Source organism: Dunckerocampus dactyliophorus, chromosome 16, assembly GCF_027744805.1.
Source record: "Dunckerocampus dactyliophorus isolate RoL2022-P2 chromosome 16, RoL_Ddac_1.1, whole genome shotgun sequence".
Lineage (NCBI taxonomy): Eukaryota > Metazoa > Chordata > Actinopteri > Syngnathiformes > Syngnathidae > Dunckerocampus > Dunckerocampus dactyliophorus.
In genome coordinates this window covers 25,214,185-25,238,150 of record NC_072834.1, presented here as the reverse complement: position 1 = coordinate 25,238,150, position 23,966 = coordinate 25,214,185, and the positions used below count along the sequence as shown (strand labels likewise).

The 23,966-nt window shown below is 43.7% G+C and overlaps 1 protein-coding gene across 3 annotated transcripts in view; it reads left to right on the top strand.

The window, feature by feature from the left end:
• The first annotated feature begins 1,982 nt into the window (after nt 1-1,982).
• LOC129168754 (gastrula zinc finger protein XlCGF8.2DB-like) overlaps nt 1,983-23,966 on the top strand; it is a 120,788-nt gene continuing 98,804 nt past the window's right edge. For 2 of the 3 annotated variants that reach the window (XM_054754383.1, XM_054754380.1), the window contains exons 1-2: nt 1,983-2,095; nt 6,133-6,196. In XM_054754383.1, the coding sequence (XP_054610358.1) occupies nt 2,081-2,095; nt 6,133-6,196 (79 nt within the window). In that variant the 5' untranslated portion in view covers nt 1,983-2,080. The remainder of the gene's footprint in view (nt 2,096-6,132; nt 6,197-23,966) is intronic. The other variant, XM_054754382.1, reaches the window with a different exon arrangement.

The following is a 23,966-nucleotide window of genomic DNA, read 5'->3' as shown; positions in this document are numbered from 1 at the left end:
CTCTAGATGTATAAATGTCTTGCAGTGAGGGGAGGGCTGCCCCAACAATGTTCTGTGAGGTCTTGATCACCCGCTGGAGTGCCTTCCTATCACGTGTTGTACAGTTACCGTACCAAACAGTGATGGAGGCGGTAAGGACACTTTCGATGGTGCATCTGTAGAAGCAACTCAGGATTGTGGTGGACATGCCAAATTTCCTCAGTCTTCTCAGGAAGTACAGTCTCCTTTGGGACTTCTTCAGAATTTGTTGGGTGTTGTGAGACCAGGTGAGGTCCTCGCTGATGTGTGTGCCAAGGAACTTGAAGGTTTTCACCCTCTCCACCTCAGTCTCACCAATAAACAGGGGTCTATGTGGCTCCTTTTCCCTTGTTCTTGGGTCGATGATCATCTCTTTAGTCTTATCTGTATTGAGAAGGAGATTGTTATCACGACACCAAGCTATGAGGTCCGCCACCTCTCTTCTGTATGATGTTTCAACACCACCAGTGATCAGTCCGATGACTGTAGTGTCATCCGCAAATTTAATGATGCTGGTGTTGTTCTGGGAGGCCACGCAATCGTAGGTGAAGAGCGTGTAGAGGAGTGGACTCAGCACACACCCCTGTGGGGTCCCAGTGCTCACAATTCTTGAGCTGGATGTGCGGTTGTGGACTCTGACTGACTGGGGTCTGCCTGTGAGAAAGTTAAACACCCAGTTACAGAGGGAGGGAGACAGGCCAAGTGTGAGGAGCTTATTTGTGAGTTTGTGGGGGCTGACTGTATTAAAAGCGGAGCTATAGTCTATAAATAGCATTCTGACGTATGTGTCCTGGCCTTGTAGGTGAGAAAGGGCTGTGTGGATGGCAGTGTTGACTGCATCATCCGTGGACCGGTTCTGGCGATATGCAAACTGTAGAGGTATGGGAAGAAGGGAAAATAGCCAAACACTGGAAAGGTGCATGAATATTAGCATTGAATAAACCTGGTAAGGATCCAAAGCATCCTGAGAACTATAGACCTATTGTTCGAACATCACATCAATGCAAATGGATGGAGAAAGTACCGTACTAGTCAGAAGACTTCATTATTTCCTTGAACGTCCACAGTTACTTGCAACTTATCACTGTGGTTTTAGAAAAGGACGATCAACAATGGATGCTGTAGTGAAAGTAAGTCATGAAATAGAGAAAAGCTTTCCAATGGAAGACTTGATGAATATTGTATTCTTTGACGTTGAAAAGGCTGATGACTGCATGTGGCAGGAAAATTTATGTAGATATTTCTACAGATGGGTGAAAAAGTGAAGGAGGTAAGGTGGGGATTGGAATCTATTATAGTAATGATATTATAAATGTACCTGCTGGTAAAGGTGAAGTAACGGCAATAACCAAAAAACAAATGATGGAGAAATGGCAAAACAGGTGGGATGAGGGGAGTAGCGCAAGGAAATATGATAGAGTACAAAAATGTACGAGTGCACAAGGGGTGAAGAGGAAAAACAGAAAAGAGGAAATAGTGTTAACTAGGATGAGGTTCAATCACACCGGGTTCAATGACACAATGTTTTTGGGAGGGAAATGTAAATGGAAAGTATGTATGGATACAAAAACCTAGAGAAGGTGGAACACATATTACTACACTGCAAGAGATATAGGAAGACATGGAAAGTTAAGCAAAAGGATGACTAAGGTAGGAAGGGAATGGAGCATTGAGGGGATTTTAGGAACAGGTGGGGAGGGGGTTACACATATACAGAGGGCGGTGATAGAATTTCTGAAGGACAGAGGATTGTATAATAGAATGTAGTTCATTATTAGAATATATCACTGTTGTATTATTATTAATATTATTATTAGTATAAGTAGTTTCCTCATTATCTGAATTAGTATAAAATAAGATAGATGGCCCATGTTACATACTCTGGTACAGTAGGTGGCGGTATGCACCTTTTAGAGTCATGGTTGCAACACGCCATAGAAGAAGAAGAAGAAGAAGAAGAAGAAGAAGAAGAAGAAGAAGAAGAAGAAGAAGAAGAAACAAAACGAGACTTACACAAACAACGAAAATGTACTGACACAGGCCCAAAACTGGCCCTGCTGAGATGGATTTGGCTCCGGTAAGTGTCACTTTCTCGGAATAGTGTTCTTACTGTCGGATAATGTCGTCTCGGTGAATGATGAAGCTTGTTGATAAAGTCGTCTTAGTAAATGATGAAGATTGTTAGGGTAGCTTAACTTGTTAGATGCTAGCGAGAAATGCTAGCCATCTTTTAGTAAAAGTAAATTGCCACCAACAACCATTCTATTGTGCCTGTCCTTGACTGTCTTTGCAGAGGAAGACATTCGTTTTCTCAATCATTTCTTCTTTGTTTTCTGATTTCAACAATAGACGCTGATATTTTTATGAACGATTTTTTTCCACGTATTCTCCACCTGTGAACGGCTTCTTAAGGAGCGGTCCTTACGATCTCACGTGCAGCCCAGTGTTGCCAACTTGGCCATTTTCTCGCTAAATCTGGCGACTTTCCAAACCCTCTTGGTGATTTATTTTCCCAAAAGCGACTGGCGACAAACGTAGGGACTGGTATTTGGAGACGTAAAAGTGAAACGTATTGTTGTGCCCCGCCTCACAGCAGTCACAGGCGGGGTGACACCGTCAGCTCCCGCAGCACACTATCCGCCTCTCCCGGAGTCACCACCTCGGCGATGAGCGTGTCACGGGCCCCCAACACATAGCTACAGCGCGCTTCTCGTTATAAAACATATTGCTAAGCTCTCGTAAATTCTATACTTTTATTTTACTGTGCAGTAACCTGCTTCACACTCCACTCCAAACTCGGTCACCTTTTTTCCCACCGCATACACGAGCCTACCTCCCCTTTCCTTACTCATCCAATCAGCAGTCAGAACGCAGTCTGGATGCATTCACGGACTTGCGGTGAGTCAGATAATTTAAATTCTTTTCGAAAACGCACTTTCCGTTTTTCGGTGAAAGAAGAAGAAAAAAGGAAAAATAAGAATACAAAATTCCGATCTAGGATGTGCTATTTTAGTGTTCCCTTCGCTCACGAGACAGACGACGTATCCGACGGGACTTGATTTCAAATATAGTGGCGGGCAAGTGAACAGAAAGGCAGAGTCTTTCACTGTGTGAGACGAACTGGCAAATGAAGTGTTCATGTAATAGAATTTATGATCCCATTCAGATACCATCACCTTGCTGTCGTCGTTCATGAAATGTTAACTGTGTATTATTGCCGTTTAGCAAGGAGGTTTTATCGCTAGCATGCTTGCTAATAATAGCTACTTGCTAGCGAGATTCGCAAATTAAAACAAAAATAATGTAGTTATATTTATTAGCGGTTTTAATAGTTACACAAGCATTGTTGTAACAAGTACCACCGTAAAGCAGTTTGTTTATTTGTAATGGTGAACCAAGAAAGCTAGCTGCATTGAGCTAATGGCTGTGTGTAATGTAGCCTAATGCAGCAGTAAGGTAAGTAGCTATTACTTTTATTCATCTCCAAGAGAAACATTAAAAAACGCTAAATACGATGCAAATAAACTTTGTTCGGTTGATTACCTTTTGTTCTGCTTGAAATTTCATTTAAAGTGAGTTTTTCAAGATTCAAGATTCAAGAGAGTTTTATTGTCATGTGCATGGTAAAACAGCAGTTATACTATGCAATGAAAATCTTATTCTGTTCATTCTCCCAAGAAAAGAAAGGAAAACACAAGAAAGAATTAGAATAAGAACATAAGAAACATAAACATATATACCAATAAATTAAGCAACATCAAAAAGAAGAGACATAAATACAAATAAATAAGTAAATAAATAAATAAAGTGCTATGAGTGTGTGTTGCGTGCGGCGTGTGTGAGTGCTTCGTTGAGAAGCCTGATGGCCTGTGGGTAAAAGCTGTTTGCTAGCCTTGTGGTCCTGGACTTCAAACTCCTGTAGCGTCTGCCTGACGGTAGGAGTGTGAATAATGAGTGTTGTGGATGTGTGCTGTCCTTGATGAGGTTGTGTGTTCTTCGTAGGACTCTAGTTTTATAAATGTCTTGCAGTGAGGGGAGGGCTGCCCCAACAATGTTCTGTGAGGTCTTGATCACCCGCTGGAGTGCCTTCCTATCACGTGTTGTACAGTTACCGTACCAAACAGTGATGGAGGCGGTAAGGACACTTTCGATAGTGCATCTGTAGAAGCAACTCAGGATTGTGGTGGACATGCCAAATTTCCTCAGTCTTCTCAGGAAGTACAGTCTCCTTTGGGACTTCTTCATAATTTGTTGGGTGTTGTGAGACCAGGTGAGGTCCTCGCTGATGTGTGTGCCAAGGAACTTGAAGGTTTTCACCCTCTCCACCTGAGTCTCATCAATAAACAGGGGTTTATGCGGCTCCTTTTCCCTTGTTCTTGGGTCGATGATCATCTCTTTAGTCTTATCTGTATTGAGAAGGAGATTGTTATCACGACACCAAGCTATGAGGTCCGCCACCTCTCTTCTGTATGATGTTTCAACACCACCATTGATCAGTCCGATGACTGTAGTGTCATCCGCAAATTTAATGATGCTGGTGTTGTTCTGGGAGGCCACGCAATCGTAGGTGAAGAGCGTGTAGAGGAGCGGACTCAGCACACACCCCTGTGGGGTCCCAGTGCTCACAATTCTTGAGCTGGATGTGCGATTGTGGACTCTGACTGACTGGGGCCTGCCTGTTAGAAAGTTAAACACCCAGTTACAGAGGGAGGGAGACAGGCCAAGTGTGAGGAGCTTATCTGTGAGTTTGTGGGGGCAGACTGTCTTAAAAGCAGAGCTATAGTCTATAAATAGCATTCTGACGTATGTGTCCTGGCCCTGTAGGTGAGAAAGGGCTGTGTGGATGGCAGTGTTGACTGCATCATCCGTGGACCGGTTCTGGCGATATGCAAACTGTAGAGGGTCCACAGTTGCCGCCGGGATGCTCTTTTTGATGTGGGTCATGACTATTCTTTCAAAGCACTTCATTACAATAGGAGTGAGTGCTATAGGGCGATAGTCATTCAAGCAGGTCACGTTGCTCTTCTTGGGTACGGGCACTATGGTGGTGGACTTAAAGCAGGTCGGTACAGATGCTTGTGCAAGCGACAGGTTAAATATGTCAGCAAGCACATCAGCTAGCTCTGATGAGCAAACCCGAAGTGCACGTCCTGAGATGTTGTCTGGGCCTGCTGCTTTTCGTGGGTTTGTTTTGTTCAGAACCCTGCGCACATCAGCTGATGTCACCATGAGAGGTGAGTCCTGTGTGCTCCCCAAGTTCAGCCATTAATCAGGAGTTTGGGTGTCAAAGCGGGCATAGAACTCATTCAGCTCATCTGGAAATGTGGTTTGACTGGACGTGGCTACGCTACTCCACACTAAAATAAAGTTAGGGCAGGATTTAGAACAGTGGTTCTTAACCTTGTTGGAGGTACTGAACCCCATCAGTTTCATATGCCCATTCACCGAACCCTTCTTTCGTGAAAAAGATTTTTTTTTTTTCAAATTCAAGACATAGGTATATGTTTTTTTACTGGTGCACAAAATGACGTAGACTCAGAGGTGGTGTGGATGCTCTGACTTCCAAGTTGAACATTCCGACTTCGGGGGGTGTTTCAGTCGGGCGTTCCCGCTAGGGACTCGGAAATCCCAACTTCCAAGTACAAATGGAACGCACCATGAGCGCGCTAAATTCTTTGCAACACTGATTGGCCAAGGCAAGCAATGTAATGTGATTGTCTGCAGCCAGTGAATGGCTAAGCGGAGACATGTCATCACGAATTGACACGATGGGTCCGGTGTGTCTTAACCTCCATGGGACTGACTCACCGAAGCCCTAGGGTTTGATTGAACCCAGGTTAAGAACCACTGATTTAGAAAGTGTTTAAGAATGGGCCTCAGATGTAAATGGGTTAATGTTTGAATTAAAAATCAGCACCTCAGGTGGGAGGAACGATATGGCGCTCGGTACATGTGCTGTATGTTGCTCATTCATAACAACTTGGATGCTTCTTATTTTAGTGGCAGCCCGAGCAAGCAAGGAATGGGATGCATTTGTCATCTTAAATATTGTTGTTTTCCACCGTTCATGTTTAATGTCATTATTCATGATGTACTGTATATCCTTTCTTTTAGACATCATGCAGTCCCAGCTATGCAAATGAATGCAGATCAGCAGACTTCACATCACCAGGGCTGGGTAAACATGTCTATACAGTCGTCCCTCGCAGTTGAATCAATGATGGCTGTCTGGTGGTAGACTGTGGTCTATTATTAGTCAAACATATTGAAATACAAGCCATATGTACTATTCTGTTCACCAGGTGGCAGTAATGACACTAAACATTGATGAGCCATTATCTTACATGGCATGTCCCGCATGATAGACTGAAAACAAGGTCTCCTCTCATTCCTTGTGGAAGTGGTCAGTTTTGGGTTTCATAAGTTTAGAAAAAATAAATTCAAGGCTAACTGGTTAGCTCTGTAGCATAAGAGTTACACAATGTGGTGTAAACAATGAATAATAGGGCTGTAAAGGTGACTAGGGGTCTTATTTCATTTTTTATTCTCCAACTATGAAAATATGCATTAAATATATTTAAAGTGAAGAGGGTGTTTTCTCTGGGTATTCCAGTTTCCTCCCACATTCCTAAACATGCATGTTAGCTTCATTGGAGACTCTAAATTGTCCATAGGTATGAATGTGAGTGTTTGTCGATATGTGCCCTGCCATTGGCTGGACACCAAGAGTGTACCCCGCCTGTCGCCCAAAGTCAGCTGGTATAGGCTCCAGCATACCCCCGCGACCCTAATGAGAAGCGGTATAGAAAATGATGGATGGATGGGTGAAGAGCGTGACAAGGAAGGAAGGAAGGAAGGTTTAGTTTATTTGAACATGAAGGTTCCAATGGAATACATCTCATGAATCATTCTTTCACAGTTCCACATGTCCAAAAGGAGTAGGAAGAAGCAAAGCTTATTTAATCCTACCCCCCATCTATTCCACATCTTGTTCAGAAAATATTATTCACTTCCTGCATTCCATGTCATGTTTCCTATGATAATCAGAATAATAATACATCATAAATAACAGTAAGAAGACAAAAAAAACAAAAACAAATGTGTATATATATAAATTTATGTATCTCTCTCTATATCTATATCTATCTATATCTATTTATATATATATATATATATATATATATATATATACACACACACACACACACACAGTCAAACCTGTCTTAACGGTCACCTTCATAGAACAGCCACCTCCCTATAACAGCCACTGAAAAATCCCCCCCAGCAAATTTACATGTTATAGACCCTGTGTATAGCAGTCACCTGTCCAACGCGGCCAGCGGCCACCCATTTTGTCTCCCTTGGTCAATAGCTGACTGCATATAGCGGCCAAATTACCAACTTAAGTAGAAGCTTCATGCACGAAAAAGTTTAGTTTTTCAATCAATGAAGCCGTTGTGTGTAGACTTTAATTACTGAGTCCTAGCTCAGTCACAATCATTCACAAGATCCACACAAACTGTCAGTTGTTCCACATAAAAAAGCCGTCGTCTTTTGAGCTTGCTATTTCCTGGTCAAACATGTAACTTTAAGAGCATTTGCACCAAAACATTACCGCAAATTAGGCTGGGAACAGGACGTGCTCCCAGCGACGCTACAATAAAAAAAAAAAACATACGCTAGCATGCATGCGGCAGCGGGAGCAAAAATGAATTCGGTTGTACTTAATTGAAGTATTTTAGAATGTACTCACCTTATTTTTTATCAACCTCATCCACAAATCCATCAAAGTCCTCATCTTCTGTATTCGACACAAACAAAGCCGTCTTCTTTTCCGTTCACTACTAGTCTGTTAACTTGTCAGTGTTATTCAGCTCCGAAGCAAAGAAGGAAACTTCTCCTGTTGCTTCTGCCAACTTTATTTATTGAACGCGGCCGCCAGACAGCAGCTCAGAACACACACACATCTCTCAGCATCGTCTCTCCTTCCTGCTTGCCCACAAGGCAAAGGTTAAACAAGCCCCACTACATAGCTGTCCAGCCAATGCCTGTAAGAAATGACACCGTTTATTTCCTGGTGTGCACTGGTCAATACTGTAATGCCGCTTGTTGCGGGGAAGGAGAGACTCACGTCGCCGATGCACTTTAATGGCTTTATTAACAGCGGAGAACACTGCAGAACTTTACAGCCACGCCAACATAAACACACTTCCCAACTCTCTCCAAACTCTCAGCTAGCACTGAGCCTAGCTCTCCTGCTCGGGACGCCCACCGTCACTTCCCGTCACTTCCTGATGAACTAAAGCTGTAATGACACTCTGCTGTATAAAAAGTAAAATATAAAAAACAAGCGTAAGACATTACTAGCACAGCTTTGTTCTGTGGGTGGTGGATATATTCTATCAGTGATTATTAAGCCTCTAGCTTCCTTTTAGTAAGTAAAAACCTTGGCTATGATTGCACTACATTGTCATGTAGACCTGCAAAGTACACTTGGAAGAACAAGAGGTGAATAAACGTATTGCAACTGATGTGAAACTGATGAGGGGTAGGATTAAATAAGCTTTGCTTCTTCCTACTTCTTTTTGTACATGCAAAATTGTGAATTGTACTATGTGATGTGCTACTGTTTGACTCATATGCATGTTCAGGATGAATTAAAACCATGAACCATGATAATAACAAGCCTAGTAGTGCTGTACAACTTTTATCCGCAGTCCGCAGTGCCCTCTACTGGTCAACATTATTATTATTTTTTTCCCTTGCCTTTTTTTTCTCTTTTTTCCTCTACTGGTCAACATTCAAACTGGACACCAACCTGTCTATAGAGGCCACCTGTCTATAGCGGCCACTTTTGCAGACTCCCTCTAGTGGCCGCTATAGACAAGTTTGACCATATATGTATATGTATATATATGTGTGTGTGTGTGTGTGTGTGTGTGTGTGTGTGTGTGTGTATATATATATATATACAGTATATATATATACTGAATGTGTATGTATATATATATATATATATATATATATATATATATATATATATAAAATACAAAAGTCAAGACTCTTCTGCTTGTATTTAGTAAACATCAACTGCTTGTATTGTTTTTTGAATGTGCTCATCTCTGTACATTGTTTGAGTTCCTTACTCAATCCGTTCCATAATTTATTTCCACATACGGAAATGCTGTGGCTTTTCAGCGTTGTTCTCGCATATAAAAGTTTTAATGCGTCTGTGTAGGCTCTCAGTCGTACAGGAGTTGTCCATCGAGGAAAAGGCTTCTTGAGACGTCATCTGTACTTCTGTGTAGAAGGTGTCGGACGTTTCGCTCCTCATCCGAAGAGCTTCGTCAGCAAACTAATAAGTGCTGGTAGCTTAGGCCTTAAATACAGTAAGAGTGGGATGAGGAGCGAAACGTCCGACACCTTCTACACAGAAGTACAGATGACGTCTCAAGAAGCCTTTTCCTCGATAAAAGTTTTAAGTTGAATTTTCCTCTAAGATCATATTTCTCCTCTCTGATAGAGAAATACTGTATGAGATTTTTGGGTAACAAGTTATTATTAACTTTATACATTATTGTAGCGGTTTGAAAGAATACTAAATCTGCAAATTTTAATATCTGTGATTTAAAAAATAAAGGGTTTGTATGTTGTCTATACTTGGCATTATCAATGATCCTCACCATCTTTTTTGCAGTACAGTGAGTGAGTGAAGATTGCTTTTGTCACGATTACCCCATATCTCCACACAATACATTAAATATGCTCATACTAAGGAACAGTACAGGGTGTGGAGTGATTTTTGATCAACAACATATTTTGCTTTGTTCAATGTAGAGATATTTTTCGCCACCTTTTGTTGTATATACAGTATTTAATATGAGATTTCCAACAAATTTTTTCATCTATTATGACCCCCAGGAATTTATATTCCTTCACATTTTCACTGTCCACTCCGCTTATTTGTATTCGGTCACACGTATCCCTTCTGCTAGTTCCAAATAGCATTATTATAGTTTTACTTAAGTTCAAGGATAATCTGTTCCTGTCAAACCATGACTTTAATATGACCTTTTCATCCTTGACCTTTGTAATGAGTTCTTGTGTGCTTTCCCCACAACAAAAGGCAGTGGTATCATCCGCAAATAAGACCAACTTTAGGTCCTTTGTTACTTTACAAATGTCGTTGATATACAAATTGAACAGTATTGGTCCCAATATGGGCCCCTGGGGTACTCCACACGTAGTCTATAAACTCCCAGATGTGTATTCTCCTAGCTTTACAAATTGCTTCCTCTTTGCTACATAGCTTTTAACCCAGTTCAAAACTAATCCTCTAAGTCCATACCATTCTAATTTTGAAATTAAAATATTGTGATTAATTGTGTCGAATGCTTTTGTCAGATCCATAAAAACAGCAGCTGCACATCATCTGTTGTCTATAGCAGTAGTGATTTCCTCCGTAGTTTCAATCAATGCCATAGAAGTTGAAATGTTGGCTCTGTAACCATATTGGCTGGCTTTAAGTAATTCATTCTTATTAATAAGTTTGTCCAACATATTATTAAATATCTTTTCCACAATTTTTGAAAATTGAGGTAACAGGGAGACTGGTCGATAATTTATGAATTGATGTCCTTTTTTGTCTCCTTTTTAAAAATTGGAATCACCTTGGCTGTTTTAATTTTGCTTGGAAATATTCCAGTCTGAAATGATACGTTACTAATATATGTTAATGGGTCTACAATCTCATTAATGACCCTTTTCATTGTTTCCATTTCGATTCCATGACAATCAGTTGATTTTTTTGCCTTGAAGTGTTTAACAATTTCAGTGATCTCCTGTTTAGTTCCAACAGTCAGAAACATAGAATTCAGGTTCCTATCAATAATATCATTCCAATCGTCACTTGTGTCTTGTTTTGGAATTACTTGTTCCAGTTTTGGTCCAATATTTACAAAATAATCATTGAACATTTCAACTACTGCATTCATGTCATTTCTGTAAGTGTTTCCAACCATGAAATAGTGGGGATAATCTGCTTTCTTAAAGTTGTTCTTTATAATACTATTACTATACTATAATACTATGTATTCTTCTTCTTACATGCTTTTTTTAGTCCTTTTGTCATCCATGGCTGCTTGTTTTTCTTTTGCTTCTTGGACATTTCTTGCCAGGGACAGTTCTTATCGTAGAGCTCCATATAAGTACCTAGAAAGTTGTCATATGCTTCATCCACATCTTTTGCACTGTAGACCCTCTCCCAACTTTGTTCTTCTAGATCTTTCCTGAAGGCACAGATGCTGTCCTCTGTACGCAATCTTTGAAAAGTCTTTTTTGCCTCCACCTGTCTTTTCTTATAATGTTCATTGTAAATTGTGAACACTGGAAGATGATCACTTATGTCACTTATTAGCAGGCCACTGATGATATTTTTATCAAAGTCATTGGTGAATATATTATGGATAAGGGTGGCACAGTGGTCTGTTATTCTACTTGGTCTAATGATTTTAGGATATAAACTCAAACTATACATTGTGTCTGTGAAGTCGTCTATTTCCTTGTACAGTAGACGCCCCTACAACGTAAATAATCCGTTCCAAGAACCTTTATGTTATAGGGTTTTTATGTTATACGAAGCGTAAAATACATGTAAATAGCCTAATCCGTTCCAAGATCTTCCCAAACTCACCTCTTTGGCACCTCAAAATGTTCAAAGTCCACCAAATATGGTGGGAAAATATAAGAAAACATTATCATAAACATAGTAGAGTAACATTCCAATATAAAATAAGGTAATAAATAAGATTACTGTAAATGAATAAAACTGAAAAACAAAAACAATTCTACCGTTCACGAGATGTCTTGATCAGGAGCGCAAGTGGAGGCACGAAGGAGGAGGAGGACTACCCTTAGTCGAAACGCGATTCAAAGAGTCTAAGAGTGATCTGGTCTCACAGACAAACGCACACGCACTACACGATAATGCTGTGTGCAAAATTTTAATTTGTAACTTAACTTAATTGTTTAAGTTAGTTTAAGGGCGACCACGAAGAGGAAGGGAGGTTGAAGGGAGAAGCCTGTCTGTCACACAAACTCACGTACGTGCTGTGTAACTCAGCCAATGAGATGAGAGCGTAGGCGGTGCCCCGATAATCAGCCAATGAGAGCGTGATCAATGCAATGGCGCCCTCCGTGGGAGACGTCTCTGTGACACTTTCCCGTTTTTTTCTATTTTTTGCTATTTTATTGTTCATTTTGGACATTCAACACACTCACGCAGTACATTACAACAGAGAGACACTTTTGAACATCGGCAGGGTTCACCATGAACTTTCATTTAGCCTCTCAGACTTTGCCTTTCTTCTGCGCCGGGAGAACGCAGCAGCCTGCGGGCCTGGTGAGCTGAATACCCGGGGAGCAAAGCATCCGAGGCGTAAACGAGGCAAGCGAGCCGGCCTGCATGCTAGGCTAAAAGCTAGAGCGACTAGACCACCGCTACCAAGTCTGCTGCTAGCCAACGTCCGCTCTCTTGAAAACAACTAAGAGCAAGGATTACAGCTCAACGTGAGATCAGAGAGTGCTGTGTGCTCACCTTCACAGAAACCTGGCAGACGGAGGATATACCGGACTCGGCGATCCAGTTGGAAATATTTGCTGCTTACCGGAGAGATCAGACTTTAGCGTCTGGTAAACACAGAGGTGGCGGCGTCTGTGTTTACGTAAACAAATCGTGGTGCATAGACGTACAGACGATGGAAAAGCACTGCTCGCAGGACATTGAGCTGCTGATGGTGAAATGCAGACCTTTTTATTTGCCTCGTGAGTTTAGCGCTGTGTACTTAACTGCTGTTTACATTCCACCACGAGCTAACACCGCTAACGCACTAGGCCTCCTGCATGACATCATTGATAAACACGAGACCGAACACCCAGACGCTGTATTCATTATATCTGGCGATTTCAACCACTGCAACCTCAGGACTGTTCTTCCCAAATATTACCAGCATGTAAACTTTCCCACAAGGGAAAATAACATCCTGGACCAAGTCTACAGCAAAATGAAAGGTGCTTTGAAGGCTGTTCCAAGACCCCACTTTGGAAAGGCCGACCACATCTCCATATTCCTTTATCCAACATACAGACAACTTCTCAAACAAGCTCCCCCTTTAAGTACAGCTGTAAGTACAGCTGTTAAAGTGTGGAATGAAGAAACTGATCAAGCACTTCAGGACTGCTTTGGCTGCACAAACTGGAATGTGTTTAAAACTGCAGCGGGGAGGGAAGATTGTACTGTTGATTTGGATGAATACGCGTCTGCTGCTACTGGCTACATTAGCCCATGTATAGAGACTGTTACCACCACCAAGTATTACAGAAAATACCCTAATCAAAAACAGTGGATGAACTGTGACGTAAGGGCTAAGGTACGTGCTCGTTCGACTGCATTTGTCATGGGCACCGCTGAAGACTACAAAAAGGCCAGATATGAGAGCCTAAAAGACAGTACAGACAGAAGCTGGAGGGCTACAATTCCACCTCAGACCCTCGGCGCATGTGGGCGGGGCTCCAGCACAGCACAGACTATCGACAGCGGAGTAGTGTAGCCACATCCAGCCAAACCACACTTCCAGATGAGCTCAATGAGTTCTATGCCCGCTTTGACACCCAAATTCCTGATGAGCAGAGAGGGTGGCTGGACATGGGGAGCACACAGGACTCACCTCTCATGGTGACATCAGCTGATGTGCCCAGGGTTCTGAGCAAAACAAACCCATGAAAAGCAGCAGGCCCAGACAACATCTCAGGACGTGCTCTTCGGGTTTGCTCATCAGAGCTAGCTGATGTGCTTGCTGACATATTTAACCTGTCGCTTGCACAAGCATCTGTACCGACCTGCTTTAAGTCCACCACCAGAGTGCCCGTACCCAAGAAGAGCAACGTGACCTGCTTGAATGACTATCGCCCTATAACACTCACTCCTATTGTTATAAAGTGCTTTGAAAGAATAGTCATGACCCACATCAAAAAGAGCATCCCGGCAACTGTGGACCCTCTACAGTTTGCATATCGCCAGAACCGGTCCACGGATGATGCAGTCAACACTGCCATCCATACAGCCCTTTCGCACCTACAAGGCCAGGACACATATGTCAGAATGCTATTTATAGACTATAGCTCTGCATTTAACACAGTCAGCCCCCACAAACTCACAAATAAGCTTCTCACACTTGGCCTGTCACCCTCCCTCTGTAACTGGGTGTTTAACTTTCTAACAGGCAGGCCCCAGTCAGTCAGAGTCCACAATCGTACATCCAGCTCAAGAATTGTGAGCACTGGGACCCCACAGGGGTGTGTGCTGAGTCCGCTCCTCTACACGCTCTTCACCTACGATTGCGTGGCCTCCCAGAACAACACCAGCATCATTAAATTTGCGGATGACACTACAGTCATCGGACTGATCACTGGTGGTGTTGGAACATCATACAGAAGAGAGGTGGCGGACCTCATAGCTTGGTGTCGTGATAACAATCTCCTTCTCAATACAGATAAGACTAAAGAGATGATCATCGACCCAAGAACAAGGGAAAAGGAGCCGCATAAACCCCTGTTTATTGATGAGACTCAGGTGGAGAGGGTGAAAACCTTCAAGTTCCTTGGCACACACATCAGCGAGGACCTCACCTGGTCTCACAACACCCAACAAATTATGTGGAAGTCCCAAAGGAGACTGTACTTCCTGAGAAGACTGAGGAAATTTGGCATGTCCACCACAATCCTGAGTTGCTTCTACAGATGCACCATGGAAAGTGTCCTTCCCGCCTCCATCACTGTTTGGTACGGTATCTCTACAACGTGATAGGAGGGCACTCCAGCGGGTGATCAAGACCTCACGGAACATTGTTGGGGCAGCCCTCCCCTCACTGCAAGACATTTATAAAACTAGAGTCCTACGAAGAACACACAACCTCATCAAGGACAGCACACATCCACAACACTCATTATTCACACTCCTACCGTCAGGTAGATGGTACAGGAGTTTGAAGTCCAGGACCACAAGGCTGGCAAACAGCTTTTACCCACAGGCCATCAGGCTTCTCAACGAAGCACTCACACACGCTGCATGCAACACACGCACACACTCATAACACTTTTATTTATTCATTTATTTATTTATTTGTATTAATGTCTCTTCTGTTGTTGTTGCATAATTTATTGGTATTTATGTTTCTTATGTTCTTTCTTTTCTTGTGTTTTCTTTCTTTTCTTGGGAGAATGATCAGAATAAGAATTTCATTTCATAGTATAACTGCCTGTTTTACTATGCATATGACAATAAAACTCTTGAATCTTGAATGCGTCAGAAGGCGTCACCAAGTGTTAGTTTGAACTTGCACCGACTTACGGCATTAATAAAGTTGATTGGAAAAAAAAAAGACTTGCACTGACTTGACGCTTTATGTTATATGGAATTTCTTCTGTAATACGAAGCAAAAACTTTACATAAATTCTTTATGTTCAGTGGAATTTATGTAAAAGGAGGTTTATGTTATGCGAGGTACTACTGTACTTGTGTGGGTTCAAAAAGGTCAATATTGAAGTGTCCACATATAAAAATAGTTTTTTGACCTCTTGTATGTCTGTAAACGTTGTCTTAATCCAATCCTAATCCTTAATCCATTGATCCAAGTTTCTGAGATTGCTATTACTTTGAAAGTTTCTTTTAATTGATTCAAATATTGTTTGATGTTAGTAAAGTTTGCATACATACTTCTGCTGTTTATATGAATGATGGATAACTTGTCGTCGTTGATGAAGCTGTTGTTATATTGCTCCTCCGTATAATAACAGCAGTCGTTTGTAATGTAAGAAAAAACATTTCAGTCTGGATCAATATCTTTTTCCATATCCAATTGTTTGTGATCTGTAAAATAAAAAGTATCCAACTGTAGATCTTGTAGCATATTAGAGCTGTACTCTTCCATGTGGGGAGACCTCAATATCTTTCTAGGTCCTTGATGTCTTTGACAACAAGAACTCTGGCCTCTGGTCCTCCATTTATTGCAGCCTTGAATTTCCTGTTTGTGAATTTGACGATGACGACGGGTGTAGTACGGTTCCTACCTTAAAGAGGGATACAAGTATCAATAGATTGGATGTCTACATCACCTCCTTCGATTGCAAAAAAATCCACAACTTGTTGCTCCGTTGAGGCGACATCCATTTCATCTGGTTCATCAGTATTCGCCACTGCTCTGGCATAGGACTTTGGTTTGATTCGAAGCACCGTCACGACCACATCATTCATTCGTGTATTCTGGTCCATGTCATCTATGGTGTTTTTCAGCTGCTCAATGATTTTATCTTTTTCTTCACATTCTTTATTGAGAGTGGCCTGTAATTCTTTGTTCTCCGCTGTCAGGCTTTGCACTTCCTTATTAACCCCATATCATTTTACAATGCTTTATTCTCCGCTCTCTGACCTTGAACTTCCTTCTTTAGGGACCCAATTTCTAAGGCTCTCGTTGTCTCTCTATGTATATTTCCACTCAGTTGTCTCATCTGATTAACTGGGTCATCGTTGTCAGGTCTCGGCGGCGGTTGAGGTACATGGAGTCTCGGGAGTCAGTTCTAGATCGACATCTTCCATATATTTGACTGAATCTTCGACCTGAACTGTTGATCCGCTTCTTCTCCCTCGAGCCTATGACATTGTTACTGTTGCTTAGCAACGCTGTCAGTTAGCCGTTGGCTTGTGGTGTAATGCCTTCGGTGATTAATATTTGTTATAACAGCGAGTTTGTCTCTCACCGGTATCTCACCAGTGTCTCGCCAGTCCTCGTTGGCCGGAAAAAGCTGCACAGGATAACTCCAAATGTTTTAGGATCCGACTTCGTGTGCAGCTGTCAAACCGCGGCTAGCATGACAGCTTGCCTTTAACGGCTGTCGGCTCCAACTAACTGTCTGTTTTGGTGAGCTTAGTCCACTCACAGGTCCGAATTGAGGCAGAAGTCTCAACACTCACTTGCAGAGTTGTAATCACAAGTTGTGATCACAAACTGTATTCACCAAAAGTCACAAAAGGTTTAAAACTCCGGTAATTGTGGACGGAGCTTTTCCGTGAGCGTCCTTTCCATACAACAGGAAGTGACGTATTCCTCAACATCACTTTTATGTTTTTAAAGACATATTGGAGGCTAACTGGGGAATGTACGCAAACCGAGGCAAAATTGTGGCCTGAATTTTTTGTTGAAGGGATAATATGGAATTTTTGCCATGAAGTTGGATGACATCCCCATCAGCAGTGTAGTACGTCAGCAGCGACTTACCCCCCACTTGGTCTCCTAAGACCAGTTCTGGTGGGATTTTGGTGATGAAGAACGGAGTTAGTCGTAGGTGGTGGCTGGGGTTACACAAGTAAGGAGTTTGGCTTCTCAAAACAACATGCGTTCAGAAGAGGAACACATTTGCATCACAAAAATGCCTACTTGAACAAATCAGACCTCACAAATGGCCTCTTGCCCGTCGCCTGTCCATTCTTCCACACAAGAACGCTCGCATCTTCTTCCGCGACGGAGCGCCGTGGCCATCGTATTTTGCGTGTGTGTTCCACAACAGAAGAAGACGTGAGCGTCTTCATCACATACACAGGATGGAATGGACAGGTGACAATACACAGTGATGCAGTGGGAGGCCATTTGTGAGCTCTGATTTTTATGGAGGAGGTGTTTTTATGATGCAAATGATGCGCAGTGTTGTTGATCTTTTCCTTGTTTTGGTATTACTGTTATTATGGCCTCAGCCCATGAGGGAGGTGTTTTATTGTTGTGGAGGGTCCCATTGAAGGAGGAGAGGAGGACCAGAGTTAGCTCTTCTTTAAACATCTTATACCACTCCGCTGGAAACCCATCACTTCCTTGTGACTTAGGATTTTTTAGGGCGTTTATTGCCTCTTTCACCTCATGTGTTGTCATTTGGGCCGTAAGTCTATCATTCTGTCTGGTCCCTATTGAGGGGAGGTGTAGCCCCTCCAGAAAACCCTTCATTTCCTCTCCTTTTGCTGATGTAGGTTGTGTGATAGTCCTCTTGGAAAAGTCTTTCAATGTCTTCTGGAATGGTTAGTATATCTTCAGAGTGTGGCTCTTTCATTTTATTCATGTTGTTTTTGATTTCTTGTTTTCGTATACGTTTTGCCAATCATTTTGTGGCTTTTGGGCCTACTTGGTAATGGCCCCGCCTAGAGAAGTTGGTCCTTTTTTCTCTTTCATCTAGTAATATATGATGAATTATAATCCTGGTCTCTTTCATTTCTTGATATATCTTGGGATCGTGTGTCCTCTGATAGTCCTGTTCCAATTCCCTTAATTTCTCACTGTTTACTCCATACGCTTTAGCTTGAAGCTGTTTTGCATGTGCTGTTCCAGCTATTAATTACTCTTTCTCCAAGTAAAATGATTTGTGCTTTCTCCTTATAGATTTTTGTCATGACCTTATTTCTTTTTAGCGGGTTGTTAGGGCCATGAACATTCAGCGACATTGTCCTAACATCATTCAACATCCTTGTATTTGACCATTCTACCATCATGTTCTCCCAAACAAATCGGAACTAGCCACTTATAGAAACAACGTTCAACACCAGCCACAAACACAAAAATGGCTTCCAACTGGGGTGTGGTCCAACCCTTCCCCACAAGGCCCTGTTGGTGGGGCGAGGAGAAATCCTCATGTCTAAGAGGGCTCCTCTCTAGACTTAAATTGGTTCCTGTTGTGGAAACTCTACAAAAAAAGCTAGATATGTCCAACTGGATAAATACTAACATCAACAGTCCCCAGCCGGGTAGAACTGTTATTTTGAATGATGAACAAGTCTTTGTTCATGAACCCGTAATTCCACCTCTCTCTTCCTGCACTCATTCAGATTCTCTTGACCAAGTCCTGTAGCTTTTCCCTCGCCCGCATCACCATTCCATGTCGCGTCTCTACCCTCCGGACACGCTGCCACTCAGCTGCTCCTCGCTGCTTTCCCGCCGCCACCGGCGTGCTGTCGTCTCCTGGGATGTCCACTGCGTAGCCCCTCACTTTCATCTCCTGTGCTGCTGTCGTGGCGCTGGCGTATGTCTTCATTCCATCACTCCAGTGGATTCGGATTCTAGTCGATGGTGTCTGGAACCGAATTCCTGTCTCCTTCAGCACCTTTTTAATGCTCATATGGGCTTTTGGTTTTTGGACGACTTCGGCTGGATAGTTGTGATTTCAAAAAAAAAAAAAAAAAAAAAACGTGCTTATTTCCCATGTGCACCTTCCTCTTCCACGCCGTCTTCAAAATTACTTCTTTCGTCTGCAACTTGACTACAAGTTGACTAATGGATCTAGGTGCGGCATCCGGGTTGGGTTTTTGTGTGAGGGCACGGTGGGCTCATTGGATATGCAGCTGGAGGTCCTCAGGTAGCTGTAGCTCTTTCAATCAATCTGCCCACTGGGCCCTCTTCCATGTTTTCCAGGACGCCGAAGATACGGATGTTGTTCCTCCTGGATCTTCCCTCTCGGTCAGTCAGTTTTCCTTGCATCCGACTCGCTTGCTCAAACATTTCTATCATGGCCTCCCCGGCGTCCGTCTTCCACTCTTCAAGCTCTGCTATGCGTTCCAAGGCCCCGGCCAAAGTTCCCTTCTGTTCATGTAGCTCTTTTCGGCTAGCTGTGAGCTTGTGCGCGATGTCCTGCTGTGTAGTGCGCTGATTTCTTTTCTTTATTTCTTTATTTTTTTTCTACCCCTGTCCTGTCCAGCCTTTAAAGCAGATAGAATTGTAGATCTAAATGCCGTCAAGTGCTCAACAGATTTACTCTGCCAGGGAGAAGTGTGATATACACTTCCACAACGAGGTGTGGGGGTTGGGGGGGGGGGGGGATGAGAGGGGGACAAAAAAAAGAGAGACAAGAGACAAGGACAACAGCAGCAACAACAACACTTGTGACAACACGAACAGAACAACAGAAACATACAGAACTACATCAGCAAATAAATGTCTGTGACAACTATAAAGACGAACAAGGACATAAGGACATAAGGACAAAACAATATCAACAACCACAATGACAATGCTGTCAATGACAATCACACATAATAGCAGTCATGAAATGATGAACTATGATAGTGATCACAATGACAATACTGCATTGAAATAGTCACACATAATAGTAGTCATGAAATGATGAACTATGATAGTGATCACAATGACAATACTGCATTGAAACAGTCACACATAATTGTAGTAATGAAATGATTATCTATGATAGTGAACAGAAATAATTACTGTAATGCACATCATTGTAAAAAAAACTATAGTCATACTGCTGATATCACCGTCGCTGTAATAAAACCAACAACATAACAACACCCTGGTTAACTCAGTGAGTAATGTGGGGAAGTACGTATGTACTGTGAGTGTGCATATGTACAGGTATCTCTGTATGTGGGGAAGACTTTATATATACAGTATATATATACAGACCCTTTCCAAAATTAGAATGTCATGGAAAAGTTGTTTAATTTCCATAATTCCATTCAAAAAGTTAAACTTTCATAGATTATAGATTCAGGGCCCACAATTTAAATGATTTCAAGTATTTATTTGTTTATTTTTACATAATTTGGGCTTCCAGCTCATTAAACCCACGAAAACAGGAATTCAAAAAATTTGAATACTGTGAAGAAATCAGCCCAAATTTTGCAGGGCATGAATGTTTTAAACTGAGTGTCACACACTAATCATCTACTAACCTCAAATCACCTGCACAGGCTTCCCCAGGTGTCATTAAATTGCTTCAGTTTGGTTCAATTGTCTCATTTCGGTTCAATATGGGGAAGACTGCAGACATGACAACTGGCCAGAAGACCATCATTGATACCCTCCATAGGATGGGTAAGCCACAAAAGTTCATAGCTAAGGAGGCTGGTTGTTCAGAGTGCTGTGTCCAAGCATATCAATGGAAAGTCTAGAGGAAGGGCAAAATGTGGCAGGAGAAGATGCACCAGCAAAAGAGATGACCGTGGGCTTCAGCGGATTATTAAACAGGGAAGATTCAAGAATCTGGCAGAGATCCAGAAAGAGTGGAATGAGGCATTCAGACGCATCCGGGAGATGGGCTACAACTGTGGGGTTCCTTGGGTAAAGCTACTTCTGAACCTGAGCCAACGTAGGAAGCGTCTCCACTGGGCCAAGGAGAAGAAGGACTGGACTGTTGGCCAGTGGTCCAAGGTCCTCTTTTCCGATGAAAGTAAAGTGTGCCTTTCATTTGGGAATCAAGGTCCAAGGGTTTGGAGGAAGACAGGTGAGGAACAGAACCCAAGCTGCCTGAGGTCCAGTGTGAAATATCCACAGTCCGTCATGATTTGGGGTGCAATGTCCGGTGCAGGTGTTGGTAAACTCTGCTTTCTTAAATCCAAGGTCACCGCAACAGTCTACCAGAATGTTTTAGAGGACTTCATGATTCCTTCTGCTGAGGATCTGTATGGAGATGCAGATTTCATCTTCCAGCAGGACCTGGCCCCTGCCCATACCTCCAGAAGCACCAAAACCTGGTTTGATGCCCATGCCAAACTCACTGGACCTAAACCCCATTGAGAATCTATGGGGTATTCTCAAGAGGAAAATGAGGGGCACCAGACCCAACAACAAAGAAGCGCTGACAGCAAGCATCAAGGAAATCTGGGCTTCCATAACTCCCAGGCAATGCCACAGGCTGATTGCTTCAATGCCACGTGGCATGGAGGCCGTGATTAAGGCAAAGGGATTCCCAACCAAGTATTGAAGATTGACATATCGTTTTGAAAGTACCATATTTTGATTGATTTGATGTCATCCTAATTTCTTTTTTTTTCCTGCAAAAACTGAGACGTAAATGGTGATTTCTTCACAGTATTCTAATTTTTTGAATTCCTGTTTTCGTGGGTTTTATGAGCTGGAAGCCCAAATTACATGAAAATAAACAAATTAACACTTGAAATTGTTTAAATTGTGGGCCCTGAATCTATAATCTATGAAAGTTTTACTTTTTGAATGGAATTATGGAAATTAAACAACTTTTCCATGACATTCTAATTTTTTGGAAAGGGTCTGTATATAGGTGCAAGAATGTGTGGGCGTTTAATTGTCACTGAGAATGTATGAAAGGAAAGGGGCCGCCTTCCACCTCCCAGAGAGCCCCGCCCCAAATAGCCAGGCCGAGCCCCCGCCGGCAGAAGGCCACCAGGCCCACAGGGGCAGGCAGCACAAAGATCAATGCCCCAAGAGCCAGCCCAGAGAGCCCTCCCCCCGGGAAGACCAGCAAGGGGCCGAAGAGAGGTAATCCCAGCCAAGGACAGGGCGCCGGCGGGCCGGAGGACTGCCAACCCCTGAGACCAGCGAGAGATCACACCCCACAAAGGCAGACGAGTACCGGGGGCCACAAACCGGCAGGCCCAGAGACGCCCCCACAACTGGAACGAAGCCTGTCCATGCCGGAAGCGCCAATCCCCGCCCACCGCCACCCCCAGGGAGCGGAGCCCGGCCCGCCCCGGGCCAACCCGGAGGCACGGGTGGCAGAGATGTATCACCCAGCACCCGACCCCACGGAGCAAACCCCTGTATGCCCCCCCCCCCCCCCCCCAGACAAAGGCATCCCACAGGCCAGGCCACCCTGGGCGAGCCACCGCGACGGCCAGGCCCCCGGCCACGAGGCACCCCAATCCAGCCCGCCCCACCCGTGTATGTGATAAGGTGTGATTGTGTCTATAATGCAATTAAATAAATAAATAAATAAATAAATAAATAAATAAATAAAAGAGGAAATAAAATAAAAGAGGATGGTGTATCTGTGTGCATGTATATGGGGTGTATGTGGATGATAGCTAATGGTGCAATTAAAATTGGGGGACAGCTGCTGCTCGGAGGGCCCCTCACCTGCCCAGCCCCCCCAAACCCTAAGTGTCTACTCTGCGATTAAAATTGGGGGGCAACAGGTCAGTGGCACGGCAGGAGCAAAGGAGCCCCGCAAGGCAGCTCCCCTCCCCAACCACGCCCGACCGTAGGCCACCCCCCAAAGTCCTATATGTATGTGAGGTGGTGCAGTGGCACAGGAAGGACTGGGGCCCCATACCCCAACGCCGCCCAAACCGAGCAGGGGGGGGACCAAGGACACATGACCAACCGGCCACCCACCACAGCCCAGGCTCGGGCAAGCCACAGGCCGCAGGACACACCACAGGCCCTACCCGGCCCGCCAGGATGCCCAGTCCGGCTCACCCAACCCCCCAGAGGCGATACCCCCAGTGCCCCCCAACACCGGAGCCCCACCGGAGGTAGCGTCCACAGCGCCACCCCCAAACCGCCAAACACTAGCGACCAGCCACACGCCCCAAGGCAGATCCGACCGCCACCAGGACAGCGGGAACCGCGCCCACGCGCCTCCCCCATACCACCACGGCCGGCAAGGGAGCAACACTACGACGACGACAAGAGCACCAGACCCCACATAGAGCGGAGCACAGCCACACCCATGAAGCACGCAAGCCAGTGGCGCCAGGGAGACAGAGACGCAAGCGCCGCACGACAGGGCCCACGAGAGGAGCGGCCCGGCGCCCAGGCAGATGCCCCCGCCCATCCACCAACACGCCAAGGGAGAAACCCTGGAGAGAGGGAGACAACCGCCGGCCAGGAAGCAGAGACCAGCCAGACACCAGCAGGTAGCAGGGACCGTCCGCCAGCCCCACCCCCAACAGTGTACTACATAGCCTACCCCACCCCTAGAGTCCCTCTATATAGAGAGTTGCGACATGTTGTTGTTGTTGTTGTAAAGTGATGGTCTCTTCTCAGGTCTAACGCTTGTTCTCTCCAAAGCATCATTTCATTGTGTCAGCCATCACTGCACAACAGTCTGGAGGACGTTGGCATCATGTTTTGCCTCTTTTG